The sequence below is a fragment of the Cervus elaphus genome, chromosome 5 (genome assembly GCF_910594005.1).
Source record: "Cervus elaphus chromosome 5, mCerEla1.1, whole genome shotgun sequence".
Classification (NCBI taxonomy): domain Eukaryota; kingdom Metazoa; phylum Chordata; class Mammalia; order Artiodactyla; family Cervidae; genus Cervus; species Cervus elaphus.
Window position 1 is genome coordinate 12,419,469 of NC_057819.1, and position 20,158 is coordinate 12,439,626.

General features: G+C 45.0%; 1 protein-coding gene across 1 annotated transcript; it reads right to left on the bottom strand.

Moving 5' to 3' along the window:
• Positions 1–1,450: 1,450 nt before the first annotated feature.
• On the bottom strand, positions 1,451–2,596 carry LOC122693837 (small ubiquitin-related modifier 1). The gene has a single exon (XM_043901725.1). It carries the CDS (start codon positions 2,510–2,512, stop codon positions 2,207–2,209), a length of 306 nt encoding a protein of 101 aa, XP_043757660.1. The 5' UTR covers positions 2,513–2,596; the 3' UTR covers positions 1,451–2,206.
• Between the last annotated feature and the right edge of the window lie 17,562 nt (positions 2,597–20,158).

A 20,158-nucleotide genomic window follows, 5' to 3' on the forward strand; every position in this document is an offset into this window, starting at 1 on the left:
CTTGATTGACAAGCGGGCCTGGCATTCCTTAGAGATGTAAGAACCAGCCTTCCTCTGGGCCTGTGGTCTGAACCTCAAGACCTCAACCCTCTGGGAATTTCCCAGAGGGCTATGGGAGTTGTCGGCCCTCGCTTGCCTGTCCTGACTCAAGACAAAAATAGTTCAGACCAGCAGCTTCCGCAGCAACTACAGAGCTCAGTTCAAACGGGGTTCTTTGATAATTATCCCTTCGAGAACATAGAACAGTCTGGAAACCAAGGGAAAGGCCATTAGTCTCTTCTAATCCGAGGCAATAATTCATTTTCTTAATCATGTTTTCAGCTTATTTTAATAAACATGATGGCCAGCACCCAAGACAGTCCCCAATGAGCCTTGCTGCCTGAAATGAATGCCCTTCTGTAGGACCCTCCCCCGTGAAATAGAGCTGATCTCAGTAACCAGTAAAATGCAGGCAGATCTTGTTTTCTTATACTTTGTAGATATTTCATTTTTTTTACAGATTGAAGGCCTGTGACAACCCCAAGTCAAGCAAGTCTATCAGTGCCATTTTTTCCAACAGCGTCTGCTTCTTTTCTGTCTCCATGTCAGTTTGGTAAATCTTGCACTCTTTTAAATGCTTTCATCATTCACATATTTATTATAGTTATCTGTGATCACTGATCTTTGATGTTACTACTAAGACTCACTGAAGGTTCAGATGATGATAAGCAATTTTTAGTAATGGAATACTTCTTTCTTTTTTAAAAAAATATTTGACCTTGCCACACGGCATGTGGGATCTTAGTTCCCTGACCAGGGGTTGAGCCTGTGCCTCCTGCGTTGGAAGCATGGAGTCTTAACCACTGGACTGCCAGGGAAATTCCTAGAGTACTTTTTAATTAAGGTGTGTGCTTTTTTTTTTTTTTTTAGATTGCGTGCTATTGCATACTTAATAGACTTCAGTATCACCTAAACATAACTTTTACATGCACTGGGAAACAAACAAAACTCACGTGACCTGTTTATCATGGTGATCAGGAACCTAACCCACAATATCTCTGAGGTCTGTCTGTATTGCTGAATTAACAACAGAAATAAAATTTGCTGAGAAATAACAAGGTGTGACTTCTCAGGGAAGGTCATAGAAGATACTACGACTTTCACCTCGCCCCCTCTTTTTGATTGATTCTCTGGGGGAAGCCAGCCACCATGTTGTGAGGATGCGCAAGCAGCTGCCTGGAAAATCCACATGGCAAGGAACTGAGGCCTCCTGCTGACAGCAAGCACGCCTTGCCAGCCAAGCGAATGAAATGCCCTGGAACTGGATCCTCCAGCTCCAGACAAGTCTTCAGATGAGTCTACAGGCCCAGGTGACTCCCTGACCCTGAGCCAGACCCCTCTGGCTAAGCACCTCCCAGATTTCTGACTCAATGGAGGCCGTGTGAGATAATAAATGTTTATTGCTTTTTTTTTTTTACAAATATTTTGTTTATTTTAATGAAGCTGGTACAGACACTGTCCATTTAAAACCCATATCCCAGGCCAAAAAGTACAAATAAAGTCAAAAAGAGCAGTGTTCTGTTGTATACACTTCTGCATGAATAACTTTAACTGCTAATGAAAATTAGATCTTTTCTGGGATCTTCTGACAAGATTTTTCTTTCATCTTAAAATGCTTTCTCTTCAGTGAAGCCATCTTTGGAGTTAGTCATTATTCTCTGTCATTTTGACTCCAACTGGATATTCCTCTTCTTTTGGTCCAGACCCTCAGATTTTAAAAGTAGCTTCAAGTTAAGGAAAGGTCATTTTTCCACAGTTCTGTTTTCCAAAAAACTTCCATCTCCCACTGAAAGTCATAGTCCAGGAGTGAAGCAATCACATGCTAGAACTTCAGGGCCAATTGGAAAGTCATTAGGAACACTTGTATTAGTTGATCTTATTTATCACAAGCCTGCAAATGCACAGTCCTGGAAAAGGCGGGCTCTCTATGCACACATGTAATTTTTAAAAAGGAGAGAGTGATATGAAGGGGGCTGAGGTTTGCTCACCAAATCAGCACAATGAAAAGAAACAATAATGAATAATGGGCACTAGAATTCAAATTACCAGATGTTTTAAAGAGATGGGGTGCCAGTTTTCAATTCTGTTTTGAACACCACATTACAAAAGAACTATTTTTAAAAATAAAAAAGGATTAAGGGGAAAGAAAAAAAAATAAAAAGAATATCTAAACCGTTGAATGACCCCCTGTTTGTTCCTGATAAACTTCAATCACATCTTCTTCCTCCATTCCCAGTTCTTTTGGAGTGTGATTATCAGCAATTCTCTGACCTTCAAAGAGAAACCTGAGTGAATTCATAGGAACTCCCTGTCTTTGACAGTATGATTCTTTGAGTTTCTTGAGATGTGTCGTCATTTTCACTTTGAAGTGAATCTCACTGCTATCCTGTCCAATGACTTTGAGTTTAATATATTCTCCTTCCTTCTTATCCCCCAAGTCCTCGGTTGAAGGTTTTGCTTCCTGGTCAGACATGGTGACGGTGGCTTCCCCCGGGGTCTCCGCACACCAGCGGCCTCGGGTAGGTAGAACCTCGCTCCGGGGTTTACAAATCCGTCTCTCTGTTTATTGCTTTAAAGTGCTAAATTGGGGGGTAATTTGTTTCGTAGCAATTGATAACTAATACAATAAATATCCATTATGTGCCAGGCCCCTGAAATAGATACTAGCATGCAAAAATGAACAAAAGAAATATAGCCTCGCCCTTCCCAAAACTTAGAGATCAGAAGCAAATCTTATGGAAAGGGTGGAGTTAGTCTGGCAGGATCAAGATTGAATGGAAATTGGGATCTGATATCAATTCAGTAAAAATATGATTTTTTCTAGGAAGGAAAATGGAACAAGTAACTTTCAGTTCATGTTTTTGTATTTTTTAACAAGTATATATTGCTTTTAACCCTGGAGAAGGAAATGGCAACCCATTTCAGTATTCTTGCCTGGAGAATGGACAGAGGAGCATGGCAGACTACAGTCAGTGGGGTCGCAAAAAGTCGGACACAACTGAGTGACTTTCACTTAGCTTCACATTGCTTTTAAAATTATTTCTGTCAAGGCATTTTCTCATATATACTTCTCATGAGAATTTAATTGATATACTTTTTTTAAGAAGGGCCTCTTGGCAGCATATATCAAAAAATAATTTAAAATGTGCATATCCTTGATGCAGGAATTCCCGTTAAATTCATTTATTACAAAGAAATATGCAGAAATGTATGAAAAGAAGGATATGAAAGGATGCTTGCTGCAGTGTTATTCAAGGCACAAAAAATTACAAATAGCTTGAACGTCAACAATAACAATTTGGTTAAACTATTACTTCATCACAGGCCATCCATATGTTAAAATCTTATGTAATAATCAAAATCAATGAGGTAGCTCTGCATTTATTTTCAAGGAAATATATCCTGACTTAATGCTGAGTAAGAGAGACAGGTTACACAACAGTATATATTACATAAGTCCATTTTAATAAAAAGCATATACACTTATGCATGAAATTATTGCAAAGCTAAACCACAACTCATTAACGATGTTATGTCTAGGTAGAGGGATTATCCACACATATATTTTTTTGTTTCTTTTGGCTTGTCTGTGCCCTTTTATTTTTATTTTCAAAACACAGATTACTTCAGGAATATATAGGGTTCCAAATATACTTTCATTAAGGCCCCCCTAATTCTCATTAATGCTGCTCAACTTTACTTCTTAAGCTGTTGGTCTTGTTCTGACTCTCTATGACAAACCAGCCCCCAGGTTCTAACCGGGTTCTCCTCTTTGCCTTGACCAAGGTCTGGGGATGGGAGAGAGTCCTACATCCTTAAACCAAATAGAGAACACAGATTTCCCTCAGGGTGCCCTAAGCCATCCTGACCACTTCCCGCAGAGAAGACCCATCTCCCCAGAGCGCCCCTGACTTGTGGGTTAACTCTGGTGAGCAGCTCCCATCTGTGGCTCCAAGCCCAGAGGGAGCCCAGGAGAATGATTTACTGCCCACGCAGGAAGCAGGCCAATGGCGTTCCCCATTCGGGATGGTCCTTGAAGGATTTGTGGCTCCAGCAGAGAAGCTATTCAAAGACCATAAACCAAGTTAACCAATCAGGAATTTTATCCGATTGAAACAAAAGCCAGAGGGAAGGACCCTCTACCTTCAAACTTGGCCCAAGTCCACCTCGCTGTAGGTTGGCGTCCTCTGGTACCTCAAGCAAGAGACGTCCACGTGGATCATTTCCATCTCTCGAGTTCACAATCCAGCTCAGAGGGTCTTTTCCCCATTCCTGTGACTGGTATGACCCCAGCCAACATTTCAGAGATTTTTCCCACCCTTCCATTTCACATTCCTCTAAATGATTCCATTCATCCATTTGCCAACAAGACGTCTGCAGTAACACACTGCATCCTGGACTTTATTCTGAGGACAAGCAGGTGTTCAACTGTTCTTTCCAGAATACTGGGTGCTTCGTACAGGATGAGGGTGGGGCTGACCCGGAACCAAGCACTGGGTATGGAACCATGAACAAGCCCACCTGGTTCTACAGTTGTGAGATTCACCTTCCAGGCAGGGCAAAGATACTTAACAAGTAAATAAATAAGGAAGACAATTTCTTTTTATCTTTTTTTTTTTTTTTAATCTTTTGGTCACATTGCATGACATGAGAGATCTTAGTTCCCTGACTAGGGATTGAACCTATGACCTCTGCATTGTCAGTGTGGAGTCTTAACCACTGGAACACCAAGCAAGTCTGAGGAAGACAAATTCTGATGGGAGGAAATGGAATAAGTGAGAGGAAATAGACTTACAAGTTGGAGAATAACTGAGCCTTCGATCCAAGTCAGGGAAGTCTTTTCTGAGGAGTGACATTTGAGTCAAGATCTAAATAAACCTAGAAACTCAGGGACCAGGAGAATCTTTCACAACTACCATAGCTCAGTGGCCAACTTGGAGTGATCCTGTTAAGCCCCACCCAGGAACAGCCTATGGGTGGCTTTCTGGTCCTCTTGATGACCACTCATCTCAGTGACGTTCAGAGCCCCAACCTCCACCTCCATTACCCTCCATTGCCTGGGATAATGGAGGGAGAGGTTGTTCAGAGGAGAAAGTCATTCTGTGACCCAGCAAATCTCAGGGCCCCATGGACAGATGTTCAACACAAAGTATGCTGGCTGTGGTTGAGAGGAGGTCCAAGCCAGACTTTGCCAGGAAGACTAGCCCATGTGGTTCCCAGCACTCAATGAAGTAGAGATGGACAATTTTGTGCTGCTCAGATCTTACCTGGCTTGTAGATGCAACTTCAGGAGGAGGTTGATCCAGCCCCTTGTATCTGTTCAACTTCTTCATCCTGCAAACGCCCTTTAGCTTGCTTCTCTCTTTCTCTTTTCAAATCTCCATCTTTCCCCTCCCTCCCAGCCTGGACACCCTTTTTCTAACTCAAGGGGATGAAAGCTTACTATTATTCACAATAAATACCAAATATATAGTCCATGACCTGAGTCGCAGGATGTAGGATTTTGAATTTCAAAAACCAAATTGAGGCTCAATTGTGTTTTCTGTTGTCTCAACTTTTTGCCGAGGCAATGGGCATCCAGTACCATGCTCAAATTGGGGGTAGGGAGTGACCAAAATGGGGAGCAGGCACAATATGAAAGATGACAGTAAGTAGCAAAATACCGAAAAAAATTTCACTTCACGTTTTTTTAAAGACTTCTTTTGTTTTTTAGATGTGGACCATTTATGAAGTCTTTATTGAACTTTTTACAATGTTTCCGTTTTATGTTTTGGTTTTGGGGGGCTGAGAGGCATATGCGATCTTAGCTCCCTAACCAGGGATCAAACCTGCACCCTCTGCGTTGGAAGGCCAAGTCTTGGCCACTGGACCACCAGTGAGGTTCCTCACTTTGCTTTTGTTTTAAAAATATTACCCTACCACAAGTAGAGAGCATCTTACAAAGCACAGAGCTCCGGACTAGAAACACCGCAGTTACAAGGACCAGGCTCTGCCCTTTCGTGAGTTCAGGGAAAAAGGATGAAGAAGGAAGCAGATCAAAGAAGCTGTCGCGGGTTGGGTGGGAGGTGGGGTGGAAGAGGGTTCCAACAGTGACGCAAATTTGACAGTCCCAGTCAGCACAGGGGGGGCGCTCCAGAGCAGACACAGCTGGAGAAAAATGGCCAGGCCTCAGGGCATCTGTCACAGGCCTCTGCTGGGGCTGCAGAGGTGGCCTCAGCTGAGAGCCAAGGCGGATCCTGAAGGTGCTGCAGTTGGAGGCTGTGGGCTACCAAGCTCCGTGCCTCAGAACAGGGAACAACTCTGGAAAAGGAAATCTGAACCCAGCGCTCTGTGATTCCCACACCCTAAGGAGGGCAATTAAGTGGTACTAAAGAGATCTGAAAAGAATCAAATCATCCGAGGTTTAAGGCTGATAGCATCTCTGGCCAGGAAAATCTAAGCAGAGACCTGAAGGCACAACACAAGTGTAAGAATCATGTAGCTTAGCGGTTAAGAGCGTAGCATTTGGCGCTCCATTGGCCTAGCTCAAATCCTGGATCTGCCACCTATGATCTGAGTGCGGTGGGTTATTTCAGCTTCCACTTTAGCATAACTGGAATAATCATAGTACCAACCGGATAGCTCTACTGCAAGGATTAAAAAAGTTGATGTTAGAGGGATGTTAATATTTCAAAAAGCACTTAGAAAATGCCTGGCCAGAAAACAGTATTAGGTAAGTGTTAGTAAATTTCCAGGTGAAAAAAAAAAGGGGGGAGAGGAGAAACAGCACCTCAGGCAAAGGACACAGCTTGAATAATTATCCGAAAGACAAAAACAGAACAGCACAGACTGTAACCCATATCCACGGGCTGTGTTCAGCCAAGTATCCCGTTAACCAAAACTCAGTCCAAGCAGTATTTATTTTTTAGGCATCCATTTGAAGGAAAATGACATTCTTTGGTCTTGCCAAACAGCCCACCAGAACATACCGGGTGCTGCGCTGTGCTTAGTCGCTCAGTTCTATCCGAATCTTTGCGACCTCATGGACTGTAGCCTGCCAGGCTCCTCTGTCCATGGGGATTCTCCAGGCAAGAATACTGGAGTGGGTTGCCATGCCCTTCTCCAGGGGAATCTTCCCAACCCAGGGACTGAACCCAGGTCTCCCTCATTGCAGGCAGATTCTTTACCAGCTGAGCCAGCTATCCCTTCTCCAGGGGATCTTCCGAACCCAGGAATCGAACCGGGGTCTCCTGCCTACCAGGTGATTTCTCTCTGAAATTCATCCAGATCTTAACCGAGATGGACTCAAAGCTGAATCACGGTGAATGCTGCTCTCACCACATCCCTCTCTAGTTAAAGCTGCCGTTTCTTTCCAAACAACAGACGGTGACACATATTCTTGCTGCCACCAACAAGAAAAGTGGGACTGGCTCCTGCGACGCCCACCCCTTCCTCGTGCAGGACTCAGATTCTCTTCCTCTGTCCCTGTTCTCTCCTGATCCCTACGAAGTGGAGGCCAGTCTGCCTGGCCCAGCTGGTGGCGGCTCGTTCACCAGCCCCATTCAGCCCTGCACGCTGTGGACCCCGCCTGCTTCTGCCCGCCTCTCTCGCCAGCCCATATGGAATGAGTTGCTCCGTTTTTACTCCTTATCAGAGATGGAAATACTTCCCTCCTGTGTCTTGGCGGAGTTTTTCTGTGTTTGGGAGCTAGACAGATGCTTAACTCTTATAATTCCAAAGTGCTGCTAGGCACTGGTTCCAGGCCAAAATCCTTGAGTTCACAGTCCCTCAAATCCCAAGAGGGGAAGGGACGGGAGCCCTGGAAGGGAGGGGCAGGTCAAGAGGACATGGACTTACAAATAATTCATGCTTCGAGGAATTTGGTTACCTCCTTCTGTAACTTGTTTGTTTGTTTTTTTACTTTAGGGGGCCCACTGTACACCCAGATCAAACCCTGGCCCCAGCAATAAGAGGACAGAGTCCTAACCACTGCACCACCACACAGTTCCCTCCTGTAACTTTAGAAAGAGGTCCTTGAAGTAACTCCTCCGTCTCGTTAACCTTGAACCTGCCACCTCTAGGATGGCAATGATAACAACCAGCATGCTTTGGGTGCTTGCTATAGGCACATTGAATCTTTCTAGAAACTCACTAAAATAGATCTGTCACTATTGCCACCATTTTGCAGATGAAGCTCAGAGAGGTAAAGTAACTTTCCCAGGGCCACGCAGCCAATAAGTGGCAAAGCTGACCCATCTGACCACAGGTAGAATCTCCATCCATCATACTCCAGACCTATAGAGAAACATAAATGATCAGGCCCCTGTGATCTGGGACCATCTCTTCACCCTAACCCACCATATTTTACAGATTCTCTAACTTAGGTGGGAATATGTGACAGACCTCATGGAGAAACAGGCCAGGGGTTCTGTGGCACACCCATCGACTCCTACGAAAGGTGGATTTGAGGCTCGATTATCCATAATGGAAGAGCAAATACTGTTTTGTAGCTAAGACCCTGGGGAGTCATGCGGAGCTGAGTTTGAATCCTGATGCCACCCTTTACGGACAAGCTGTGTGATCAGGAAGACATTGCCTCCCCTCTCTGAGCCTCAGTTGTCCCTGCTGCACAATGGAGTAACAATAAAATCTACCCTAAAGGATCACTGTAGAGATGATTTGAGATAATAAAGATGAAGCATAAAGCCTGGTCCATGATCTAAGTCCTTAGGAAAACAAGGAGATCAAACCTGTCAATCCCAAAGGAAATCAACCCTGAATATTCATTAGGACTGGTGCTGAAGCTGAAGCTCCAAAACTTTGGCCACCTGATGTGAAGAGCCAACTCATTGGAAAAGACCCTGCTGCTGGGAAAGATTGAAGGTGGGAGGAGAAGGGGATGACAGAGGATGAGATGGTTGGATGGCATCACTGACTCAATGGACATGAGTTTGAGCAGATTCAAGGAGAGAGTGAAGGACAGGGAAGCCTGGTGTGCTGTAGTCCATGGGGTCACAAAGAGTCAGACACAACTTATCAACTGAACAACAACAACAAAGCATTAACTATCATTGTATTAATATGGATAATAAATGTTATAGGTTGATTTAGCTCTCAGGACATCCAACAAGGGTTTGTGGTACAGTCCGCACATGCAGTACAGGGGACTGTCAGTGATGCAAAGGAGAAGCAGCTCTCAAAGGAACTTGATTCAGGAAACAAGAGCTTGGTCTGTGACAAGGTCAAGGGCAATTTCAGTTTTGAAACAGGTCTGAAAGTGAAGTTTTCTCATACAGGTAGCCTCCCGTATTCTACTTATGTGTTTAGGGATCTGTCTTCTATATAGCTTTATGAGCTGCGTGAGGACAGCTTTTGAGCCCGCCACAGCTCTGCAATATGCCGTCAGTTCTCTCTCTGTAATATACCCCCTTAGCCATCTATTTCTCTGCCTTTCTATGACCTGAGCCACTCTCTCCTCTCTTGCCTGGATGACAATAGGCTCCTAAGTGGTCTCCCGGAGACTCCCCTGTTCCCTACTGTGATCCAGTGTGTGTTAGTCACTCAATCATGTCTGACTTTTTGCGACCCCATGGACTGTAGCCTTCCCAGGCGCCTCTGTCCATGGAATTCTCCAGGCAAGAATATTGGAGTAAGTTGTCATGCCCTTCTCCAGGGCATCTTCCCAACCCAGGGATTGAACACAGATCTCCTGCACTGCAGGCAGATTCTTTACCGTCTGAGCCCCCAGGAAAGCCCAGAATCATGTTAAATGTACAAATCTCATTTTTTCACTCCTCTATTTAAATCCCAGTGGCTTCCCTTTGCATTAAGAAGATAATCTAGTCTCCTTACTCTGGCCATAGGACCCCCACATGGTCAGGTCTATCCCCATTTCTCCAACATCATCTCCTGACCTCTCAGCCCTGTTCCAACCTGCTGCTATTTTTTTGTTAAAGAACCTCTTTATTGATTTTTGGTTGCACTGGGTCTCTGTTGTTATGAGCACGCCTTCTCTAGTTGCGGTGAGCAGGGGCCACTCTTTGTTGCAGTACACCAGGTTCTCATTGCAGTGGTGTCTCTTATGGCAGAGCATGGGCTCTAGGCATGCAGGCTTCAGTAGTTGTGGCACATGGGCTTAGGTGTTCCACGGCATGGGAGATCTTTCCAGACCAGGGATCAGACCCATGTCTCCTGCACTGGCAGGTAGGCTCCAACCACTGGACCACCAGGGAAGTCCAACCTTCTGCCTTTTATGCCATGACTCTAAGCTTAACAAGTTCATTGCTACCTCAGGGCCTTTGCACTTGCTGTTCCTCTGCCTGGGACATGCATCTCCCCAGACCTTCTTATCTTATGTCTTAGCTCAAGGGTCAGCTCCTCAGAGAGACCTTGTCTGATGATCATTTCTAGCCTGGCATCCCCATCTTCACTTTGTATCATATTACTCTATTGTGTCCTTACCTTGCCCTTTTATCGATGTGTTTGTTCTCTTCCCTGCCCCTCAACCCGAGCATAAGTGAATGTTTTGGAACCTAAGTTCCATGAGGGCAGGAGACTTTCTGTTCTGTTTGCCACTGAATCCGCCTACAGTAAGACCATAAAGTATTTGTTGAATGAAATAATGGATGGAGGATTGGGAGCTCCTTGAACACAGATCTATTCATCTGAGTAGAACACCATCTACTCATCTCCTTCAGATCCAAAAAACCCAAAACAGAGCCTAGAGTCCAGTAGGAGCCAACTTAGGGTACATCCCTCCCTTTAAGAACACAGAGTAAAGTTACACAGATCACTTCTGCTCATACCCTATAAGCCAGGGCTTAAGTCACATAGCCACAAGTAACTGCAAAGGAATCTGGCAAATGTATTTTTATGCTGAGAAGCTGTGTGTCCAGCTAAAGATTCTATTACCATCACGAAATGTGTGCATGCTCAGCCACTCAGTCGTGACTGACTCTTCGCAACCCTTTGGACTATAGCCAGCCTGGCTGATCTGCACATGGGATTTTCCAGGTAAGAATACTGGAGTGGGTTGCTGCTTCCTCCTCCAGGGGATTTTCCTGACTCAGGGATCAAAACTGTGTCTCCTTCATTGATGGGGGAGTCCTTACTGCTGAGCCATAGGGGAAGCCCCATCATGAAGTGGAGAAATCAAACTCTCTGCCAGAAGTAGCAATCATTTTAAACACAGCAATTTTAATGATAATAACTTACATTCACTGAGTGTTCACTCTGGTCTTTGAATCTTTACAATCACCTTTTGAGATAGATTCCAGTATCCCCATTCTACAGAAAAGAAAACTGAGCCTCAGAGAAGTACATGTGACTTCCACACAGCTGCTAAGTGGTGAAACCAGGACTGGACCGATTTGGTAAAAAAGAAGAGCCTGGCTATTTGCAACCAAAAGAGATGGAACATTATTACCCTCTAAGCCTTGGGGAGCCACTGAAGACTTAAAACCAGGTAGGTAACTCATAATAACAGTGCCTGATCTCATTTAAACTTCAGTACTACTTATATCCACATTTTGGCTACATCTGTTTTGTTCACTACTGAATTTCCAATGCCAAATGACATCTGGCATGAAGAGATGCTCTATAGACATTTGTTGATGGTTGAAAAATTGCATTTGCAATTAAATTACTTTACGAGTCATTATGGTTTAACGTCTGTCTCTTTCACTTGACTGCAAATTCCGTTTTGGAATTCCATTTAGTGCAGGGCATGAGTCATCGTCAAGCTGTATATTGTTTCTCCAGTTCTAGCTCAGAGTCTGGAACATAGTAAGCACTGGCTAAATGCTTGTTGAATGAATGAGAGATCATCCTTGTCACAGAAAATGGAGAGGTTTGGAAGAACCTCTTTAAAATACTGTTCAGGGACCCATCCTTTTCTCAAATTGGAAACAGAATGAAAAACAAGGAAGACAGCTGCCAACAACTGATGAGGCTCCTGTCTCGCAGGCTCCAAATTCATTCTGGAGAGAACTGCCTGGTGAGGCCACAAAGATGGTGAGGTCTCCTGGGTATCAAAGGATGCTGTGTGGCTTTTGAAACCAAACAAATCTGTTTTGATGAGATGGGTGCAAATGAGTCGAAATCACAGGAACTAAAATCCCTTGGAACACAAAATGGCTTTGGAATGAGAAAGGACTGCAACGTCTGGGTCCTGGAAACAAATGGATTTTTAAACTTTAAGGTTCATTCCAGAACTGACCGCAGGCACTTTCTGGTAAGTAGTTGGGATTGGTTTTGTTTGTTTTTGTTTTTTGCAACCTGGAGTAAGCCACAGGGTAGCCCTTTTGCATCTGAAAAAGACTCTTCCTTAGCTAACTTTCAGTAGCAATTAGATCACCATCAAAGCCTTGGGGATAAAACACCCTCCAAAGGAGCAAGTCAAACCAGGAAGCCAGGAAAACAAAAACCCTGTGCTTGGCCAAATAAAGCTTTAGAATGGGTTTTTATGACTTTCTCAGTCTGAGAAGTGCTTACTTCTTGATGTTGTGCTGTGGTCAGTTGCTCAGTCGTGTCTGACTCTTTGCAACCCCATGGACTGAAGCCTGCCAGGCTCCTCTTTCCATGGGTTTTCCCAGCAAGAGTACTGGAGTAGGTTGCCATGAGAGTACTGAAAATCAGTACAGTGACCATTGTCATCAATGGTCAACCACTCACACCCTCATTCTGCATCAGTCCAGCTATAAGGAACCATTTTTTGCTTACAAGAAATTACAATCACTCTTTCGTGTAACAAAATATCCCCAGGGACCCCATGCTCTTACCTGTGCATCTGTTTCTGCCTTTCCTCCAAATCAATAGAAAAAGAATAGCTGTAGAATTTTCATCCTCTGCAACTCCTCTAATATACTGTCTTCCTACCATGCTTGCTTTCTTTCATTTCCTTGAATCCAGGAAGCTTGCTCTTGCCCTGAACTCTTAGCACCCACTGTTCTCTCTGCCGCCAGTGCCCTTCCTTCCAATTTTGCACAAAAGCTGAGACTTCTTCAGATTCAACCCACATGTCCCTTTTCCCAGAGAAGACCCCACTCTGATGTATTCCCTCATCACATTAACCAATGTTTGTAATGAAATAGTTCTCCTTTTGGACTTGTGGACACAGCGGAAGAAGGCGAGGGTGGGACAAGTTGAGAGAGTGGCACTGATATTTATACACTATCATGTGGAAAACAGACAGCTAGCGGGAAGCTGCCACACAGCTCAGAAAGCTCAACTCAGCGCTAGGTGATGACCTGGCGGCAGAGGGGGGCTGGGGGGGGAGGCTAAAGAGGGAGGAGATATGTGTATATTTATAGCTAATTCATGCTGTTGTACAGCAGAAACTAACAACACTGTAAAGCAATTATATTCCAATAAAAAAGATAGAGTCCCCCTGTTTTGCTTATTTAACATTGCACTTCTCTGTCTATAAGCTCCTTGGGGAAGGGGCTTGTATGTGTTATTCATCCTTGTAGACCCCCCTCTACCCACCCACTCATCTTCCATTTACAAGCCCAGACTCTGCCAGCCAGAGAGGCTGGAATCCCAAGCCTTCAGAGGAAGAGACAGAGACCCAGGCAGTGCTAATAGAGTCAAGAGCCATCCATCACTCTCCCACCTGTGACAACTGGATGGATTAATAATCCTGGTTGGCCAGAAAACAACTGGTAGACCCATCTGGCCCCAAGCTTTCCCCCTGCTTATGAATTCCTGCGGTGGCACGGACTAGGGTTTGTCCACCTCATCCTTCAAGCCTCGCTCAAACCCCACCTCCTTTATAACACCTTTCCTTCTCTCCCCAGGATGAAGTGTTTGCTCCCACCTCAGATTTCCCGGAGTAAATCCTGTCTGCTCCCAGCATTTGGCAATGACTCATGCACAGGCCTGGAATGACCCTTCCAATCTTGTCTGGAACTCTTACCTAAATTTCTTTCTGTTTAACTTTTCAATATCCGTGCTTTCTTTTACCTTCTCACATTTGCTTATCCTCTGCCTGAGAGGTGGATGATAAACTGTACAGAATAATGTTTTTGTCTCACTCCCAGCCACAGTCTGTTCTCCATACAGTGGCGGCAATATGATCTACAACATATCCCATCCCACCTCTCTTCTACAAGAAACCTTCAGTGGCTGTCCTCTCACTCAGAGTAAAATCCAGAGTCCTAACAGTGATTCTCAGCCTCTACAGCACCTGCTACAGACTGATCTTTCTACCTTGGCTCCCACCATTCACTCCACTCACTCTAAGACCATTGACCTCTGCCCTTCCTCCAGCAGGAAAATCATGCTCCTACCCCAGGGCCTTTGCACTTGCTGTATGCTTGGCCTAGAATGCTCTACCTGGGATATCTGCATGGCTCATCCACTTAAATCATTCAGGTCTTTGCTGAATCTACCTTCCCAGACAAACTGACCTGGACTGCACTCTTCACTCTATTTCCTTACTCTGCTCTACTCTCTGTTCCCGATAACTACAGAGTTCTTATGGACGTATTTATTTCCTTGCTGTGGAAGAGAAAGAGAACAAACACTGGGAGAAAACTAGTAGTTTAACCACAGATATTATTCAAAGAAAACTGAGGTGCTGCTACCTAAAGGAGATGGTAGGCATCCAGATCAACATAGTTCACTAAAAACACCTACTATTTTCAAGGTGGGCTTCCCTCATAGCTCAGTTGGTGAAGAATCTGCCTGCAGTGCAGGAGACTGGGTTCAATCCCTGGGTTGGGAAGATCCCCCTGGAGGAGGAAATGGCAACCCACTCCAGTATTCTTGCCTGGAGAATCCCATGGACAGAGTACATGTTCAAGGTACACTGAGCTTATAGTTTCATGTGGGTCACCTTTGGTATTAAATTAAGGAAGGAAGGAAACTGTTGCAGACAGAAAGTTTGTGTCCCCCACAAGATCATAGGGATTCCCAATGAATACAAGTTCCTCTCCCACTTGTTCAGGTTTTGGTGGGACTGTCAGTCGAGGTGCCCTGGGCTTTCTGGTCAACCAGTGGCCAGGTGACCCAAGCTAAGGCCATGAGAATCTTTCTCTTCATGAGGGCCAGGAAAGCATTTGGAGCTGATTTATCTCAAAGGTTGTATCCTAAGGAGACTCTCCTGGTAGTTTCTGCTCCCTAGAGATCAGAAACCTTGTGCTTTATATTTGTGTGGGTCCTCGTGGCTCAGATGGTAAGGAATCTGCCTGCAATGCAGGAGACCTAGGTTCGATCCCTGAGTTGGAAAGATCCTCTGTTGAAGGGAATGGTTTACACACTCCAGTACTCTTGGCTGGAGAATTCCATGGACAGAAGAATTGGCAGGCTATAGTCTGTGGGATCACAAAGAGTAGGACATGACTGAGCAACTAACACTTACACTTGTTAGGTGAGCCAACGTGGGTTGTGAAAGAATTCACAGAAGTATTAACAAGGGAAGAAAAGAATTTTTATTCATTTTCCAAGGGAGGAAAGGGGCCAAATACATAGAGTGGGTCTTCTATTGAGTTAAAAGGGGAAGGTGCAGAGAAAAGGGGGTGCGTTCATATCTATACTGGTTCCCAGCAGTAGCTGGGCTGGCTGCACGTCTCTATAAGATGTGGTTTTGCTGAGAATCTGTAACTTCTTGTCTTCAGTAATTTTCCAGGCCTTGGGTGTCAGAAAGAGACTTGATAGTGACCCTTGACAGGTGCTACACTATTTTGAACAATGTTAGATGGGTTTACACTCTTGTTCCATTTCACTTTCAAATCACGGGAATAACCTGTGTCTTTGTCATTCACTGTTCAAGTTAGCTTGAGTCATTGAGTCCTGGAGTGGTCTCTGAATACTCATTCATTTGACAGCATTCAAGTTCCTGTTGCCTAGTCTCAACGTTTACTGGTCCGTCACTAGTCTGGAAGACAAAGTGACCCTCTCAGACAGTTCAAGAGAAAGGATTTAATATAGGTCACTAGCGACAGAAATACTGGAAGAACTAAAAGGGCAAACACAGCCCAGGAGACAACTCAGCTTAGCGAAAATAAGGAGGGAGTCACTAACATCTGAGACCGGAGGGACCAAGGAAGGAAGGGGCGTTACCAGAACCCGGGAGCTGGGGCTGGCAGTGCAGGGAGTTGGGACCATGGAGGGACATAGAGAAAGCTGAAACTACGTAGGAAACACAGTCACTGCTGGAGTCACCACTAGGCACAGAAAAATCCCTCATATCAGAGAAAGCACGGAGTGTGGGAACATCTTAGCATCTCCCATGGTCCCATCCTCCAACCCGGCCACGCCCCCCACTGGAGGCTCATTCCCATTGGCTGAACCTAACCAGAAGCAAAGGACACTGGGAATTGTAGTTCGCAGCCACCAGCTGGCCATCTTACCACCCTGTTGACTTCCAACATGGCAGTTGAAGGGACACACTCAGATGGAGAAAGTAACAAGCACATTCTGCCATTGGACTGCCCAACCCTGCCCTCCACCAGAAACTCGCCCTGTAGCCCCTTTCATTCTGAGCCATTGGCCTGGCCACCGCTCCCCCTTCCGCTCCCTTAAAGTTCACTGGGCCGGCTGATAATCAAAAGACCCGGCTTTGGCTGTGTCCCCAACGACTGAAGGTGACTCAACTCCACTCTGAGCTCAGGGCAGTGCCAGCGCCGCAGAAACCAAGCCCTTCCCTGTCTAGATTTTGATGAATTCTCCAACAGTTGCTTCTACCCTCAGAATGAAAAAATAATGTTTGTGCAGCCCGGCCCATTAGCGCGTGCTTCCCTCGTGACGGCGCCCCTCCGCCTCTCTGCCGCAGGGCCTCCCTTTCTGAGTTCCAGCCAGAGCTCTTGCTAACATGCTCTCTGAAAGTCATTTTTGGACCCAAAGTGAGGAAGTGGGGCCAAAGCTCACTTTGTGGAAAGATTTTATTTCCATCTGAGTCCACTTCAAGGAACAGCGAGGGATTAGTTTTGTTAGCTTTTTTACCTCCAAAAATCCTGCCAGGCCTTTTCCCAAGCAGATTTATGGAATCGCTGGGCAATCACGTTTCAAACTATGGAGACCAGCAGCCCTTTCTTCAGAGATGTCTCCAAATTGGCTGGCATCACTAAATATAGGCTAAATGAGAAACACTCAGCAGGCTTGGCTCCGGACAGTCTATTCTAAGGCAGTTTACCAAACTAGATGCCATTGCACAGGGAGCCAGTGAATTCCCTAGAATCCCCTAGATGCCGGGTGAACTGAAGACAATGCGAAGAACTCATTCAACCTCAGGTAATAAGAAGAAGGTTCAACACTGATAAGGAAACTGAGACGGAGGAAAGCAGTGGTTCCCTGACTTCAATATGCACTCAGTCCCCTGGGGATCCTGTTAAAATGCAGATTTAGATGCGGCTGGTCTGGAGTGATGTCTGACACTCTGTGTCTCTAACCAGCTCCCAGGTGATGCTGCTGCTGGTGGTCCAGGAACCCTACTTTGAATAGCAAAGGCCTAGACTCTGGTATGGGCTTCCCTGGTGGCTCAGATGGTAAAGAATCTGCCTGCAATGTGGGAGACCTGGGTTTGATCCCTGGGTCAGGAAGTTCACTTGGAGAAGGGAATGGCAACCCACTCCAGTATTCTTGTCTGGGAAATCCCATGGACAGAGGAGCCTGGTGGGATACAGTCCATGGGGTTGCAAAGAGTTGGACACAACTAAAGTGACTTAGCACGCAGACTGTGGTATACAAAGTAGGATGTTTAGAATAATTCTTTGGGACTTAGGGGAAATATCAGAACTTCTATTTATATTCATTTTTTAGCTCATCCTTCTTATTTCTAATTTTTGCATATACTTAGAATATTTATAATATGCTAATATTACATGAATCTATTGTATACAGATAAGTATGACTATAACCCATCCTCATTATTTTAGACTGGTAGGAATGCACAATTTTAAAAGTTTGGAGATGCCTGGTCAGGTCCACAAAGGGTATACTTCTTTGAACATTTGGAGGAAATCTTTATAATGTAAGAACACCTTCTCTAAACTGGCCATTAGTTTTTCCTCTAATCCCAGACCACTTTTATATGAAAGGGAACTAATCAATGAGCACCTATTATGTACCAGACATTGCACTGAGTGCTTTGCTCCTTTACTCTGTGAGGTAAATCATGGACACCCACTTAACAGATGAAGAGACTGAGGTACAGATAGGGAAAGGAACTTACTTAAGTTTCCTCATCTGGTAGAGCACCTGAGTTAAACGTTGGGTTCAAACAGAGAAAACATGAGCTAAGGAAATAATGCCGTGGTCCCCAATTAGTCATTGCTAAGAAAGGCTGCTAGGATGTCTGAAATTGTACTGTCTTAGTTTTTCCCTGCTTTCCTGTCTCATTCCAGTTAAACAGCTGGTATGCCCTGTCTTTTACACATGGATGACAGCTTCTCAGAGGCAAATTCCCAGAATGTAAAATGCAGTCATGCTGGGAATCTCTTGGTAGTCCAGTGGTTAGAGCTCTATGCTTCCACTGCAGGGGACATGGGTTCAATACCTGGTCAGAGAACTAAGATCTCATATGCTGTATGGCGGCAGCGGGGAGGAGGCGGGGAGAAAAAAAGCAGCCATGCAGTGAGCTTTATGTACTTTCTCATCTGTGTCTCGAGGTCTTGGGAGGAACTAAAGTCATATGCAGTCTGTGCTCAGCCTCCAGTTCTTCTTCTTGCCCGTTTTCTTTTAGAAATAAACTCCCTCCTTCCCCTAAGAGCTAACTCTGGGACAGACACTGAGCTCAAGTTTTTATGTTATTGTTGTTGATTAGTCACTTAAGCTGTGTCCGATTCTTTGTGACCCCATGAACTGCAGCATGCCAGGCTTCCCTGTCCTTCACCATCACCCAAAGTTTGCTCAAACTTGAGTCAATGATGCCATGCAACCATCTCATCCTCTATTGCCCCCTTCCCCTCTGGCCCTCAATCTTTCCCAGCATCTCCACAGGTGACGAAACAAGTGTTCTGGCTTCCCCAGGCCCTGGTAAAGTTTTCTTTGGAACCCATCAGAGTGTGAAGTTTGGGGAAACCAGTGGAGCCAAGGTGCCTAAAGCTGGTGCGGTTCTTTTTAAGTCATAAGTCAAAAAGAGCCTTGAGCAGAAACATTCTCACCTGCCAGAGAATTGAGTTTGCTTGCCTTCCCCTGCCAAAGATACCCGGAAGCCATCTGGGACCTCTCCAGACGTGGAGAGGTACGTGTGTGTGTGTGAGTGTGTGTGAATATAAGTGTGTGTGAGTGTATATGTGACAGTGTGTGAACATGTTTGAGGGTATATGTGAGGTGTGTGTTTGTGAGTGCATGTGAATAGATGTGTGTGTGAGGGTGTATGTGACAGTGTGTGAACATGTTTGAGGGTATATGTGAGGTGGGGTGTGGGTGAGTATGTGTGAATATAAGTGTGTGTGAGGGTGTTTGTGACAGTGTGTGAACATGTTTGAGTGTATATATGAGGTGTGTGTGTGTGAGTGTGAGAACATATGGAGTGTGTGTGCTTGTTCGGGTTTAAATGTGAGCGTGTTGAAGGGTTACTGTTCACAGTTTGGGGCAGAAGAGATGCCAGAATGCTTGTGAACACTTCAGAGATGCTATTGGTCTCCAATGGGCACTGGAACATCTGAGAATATCCTAATGTATGCAGAGCTAGAAATGACAACTATGGTCATGGTTATATTTTTTAGATGACTTTTTAAAAAATATTTATTTATTTGGTGTGCCAGGGCTCAGTTGTGGCATGTGAAATCTTTTAGTTATAGCATTCAAACTCTTAGTAGCAGCACGTGGGATCTAGCTCCGTGACCAGGGATCGAACCCAGGCCCCCTACATTGGGAGCTCAGAGTCTTAGCCCCTGAGCCACCAGGGAAGTCCTTGGTTATCTTTATACTCAAACCAGAGACAAGATAGCATCGTCCTTGGTGTGAACACCAGTACTGGAGCTGGATGACCCTGGGTTCAGATCCCAGCTCTTTCACTTCCTGAGCTGCATGGTCTTGGGTAGGTCCCTTCCCCTGGGTGTTGAATGGACATAAGACCTACTTCACTGGTTGTTGTGGAGATTACATAAGGTCATACGCACAAAGTGCCCTGTGGGGTGCCTGGCATGTAGTACATGCTCCTTGCATGAAGATTCTTAAAATAATAAACCTGGGC

Excerpts from the sequence above, each read along its gene's own strand:
- LOC122693837 (XM_043901725.1), bottom strand. The coding sequence starts at position 2,512 with ATGTCTGACCAGGAAGCAAAACCTTCAACCGAGGACTTGGGGGATAAG.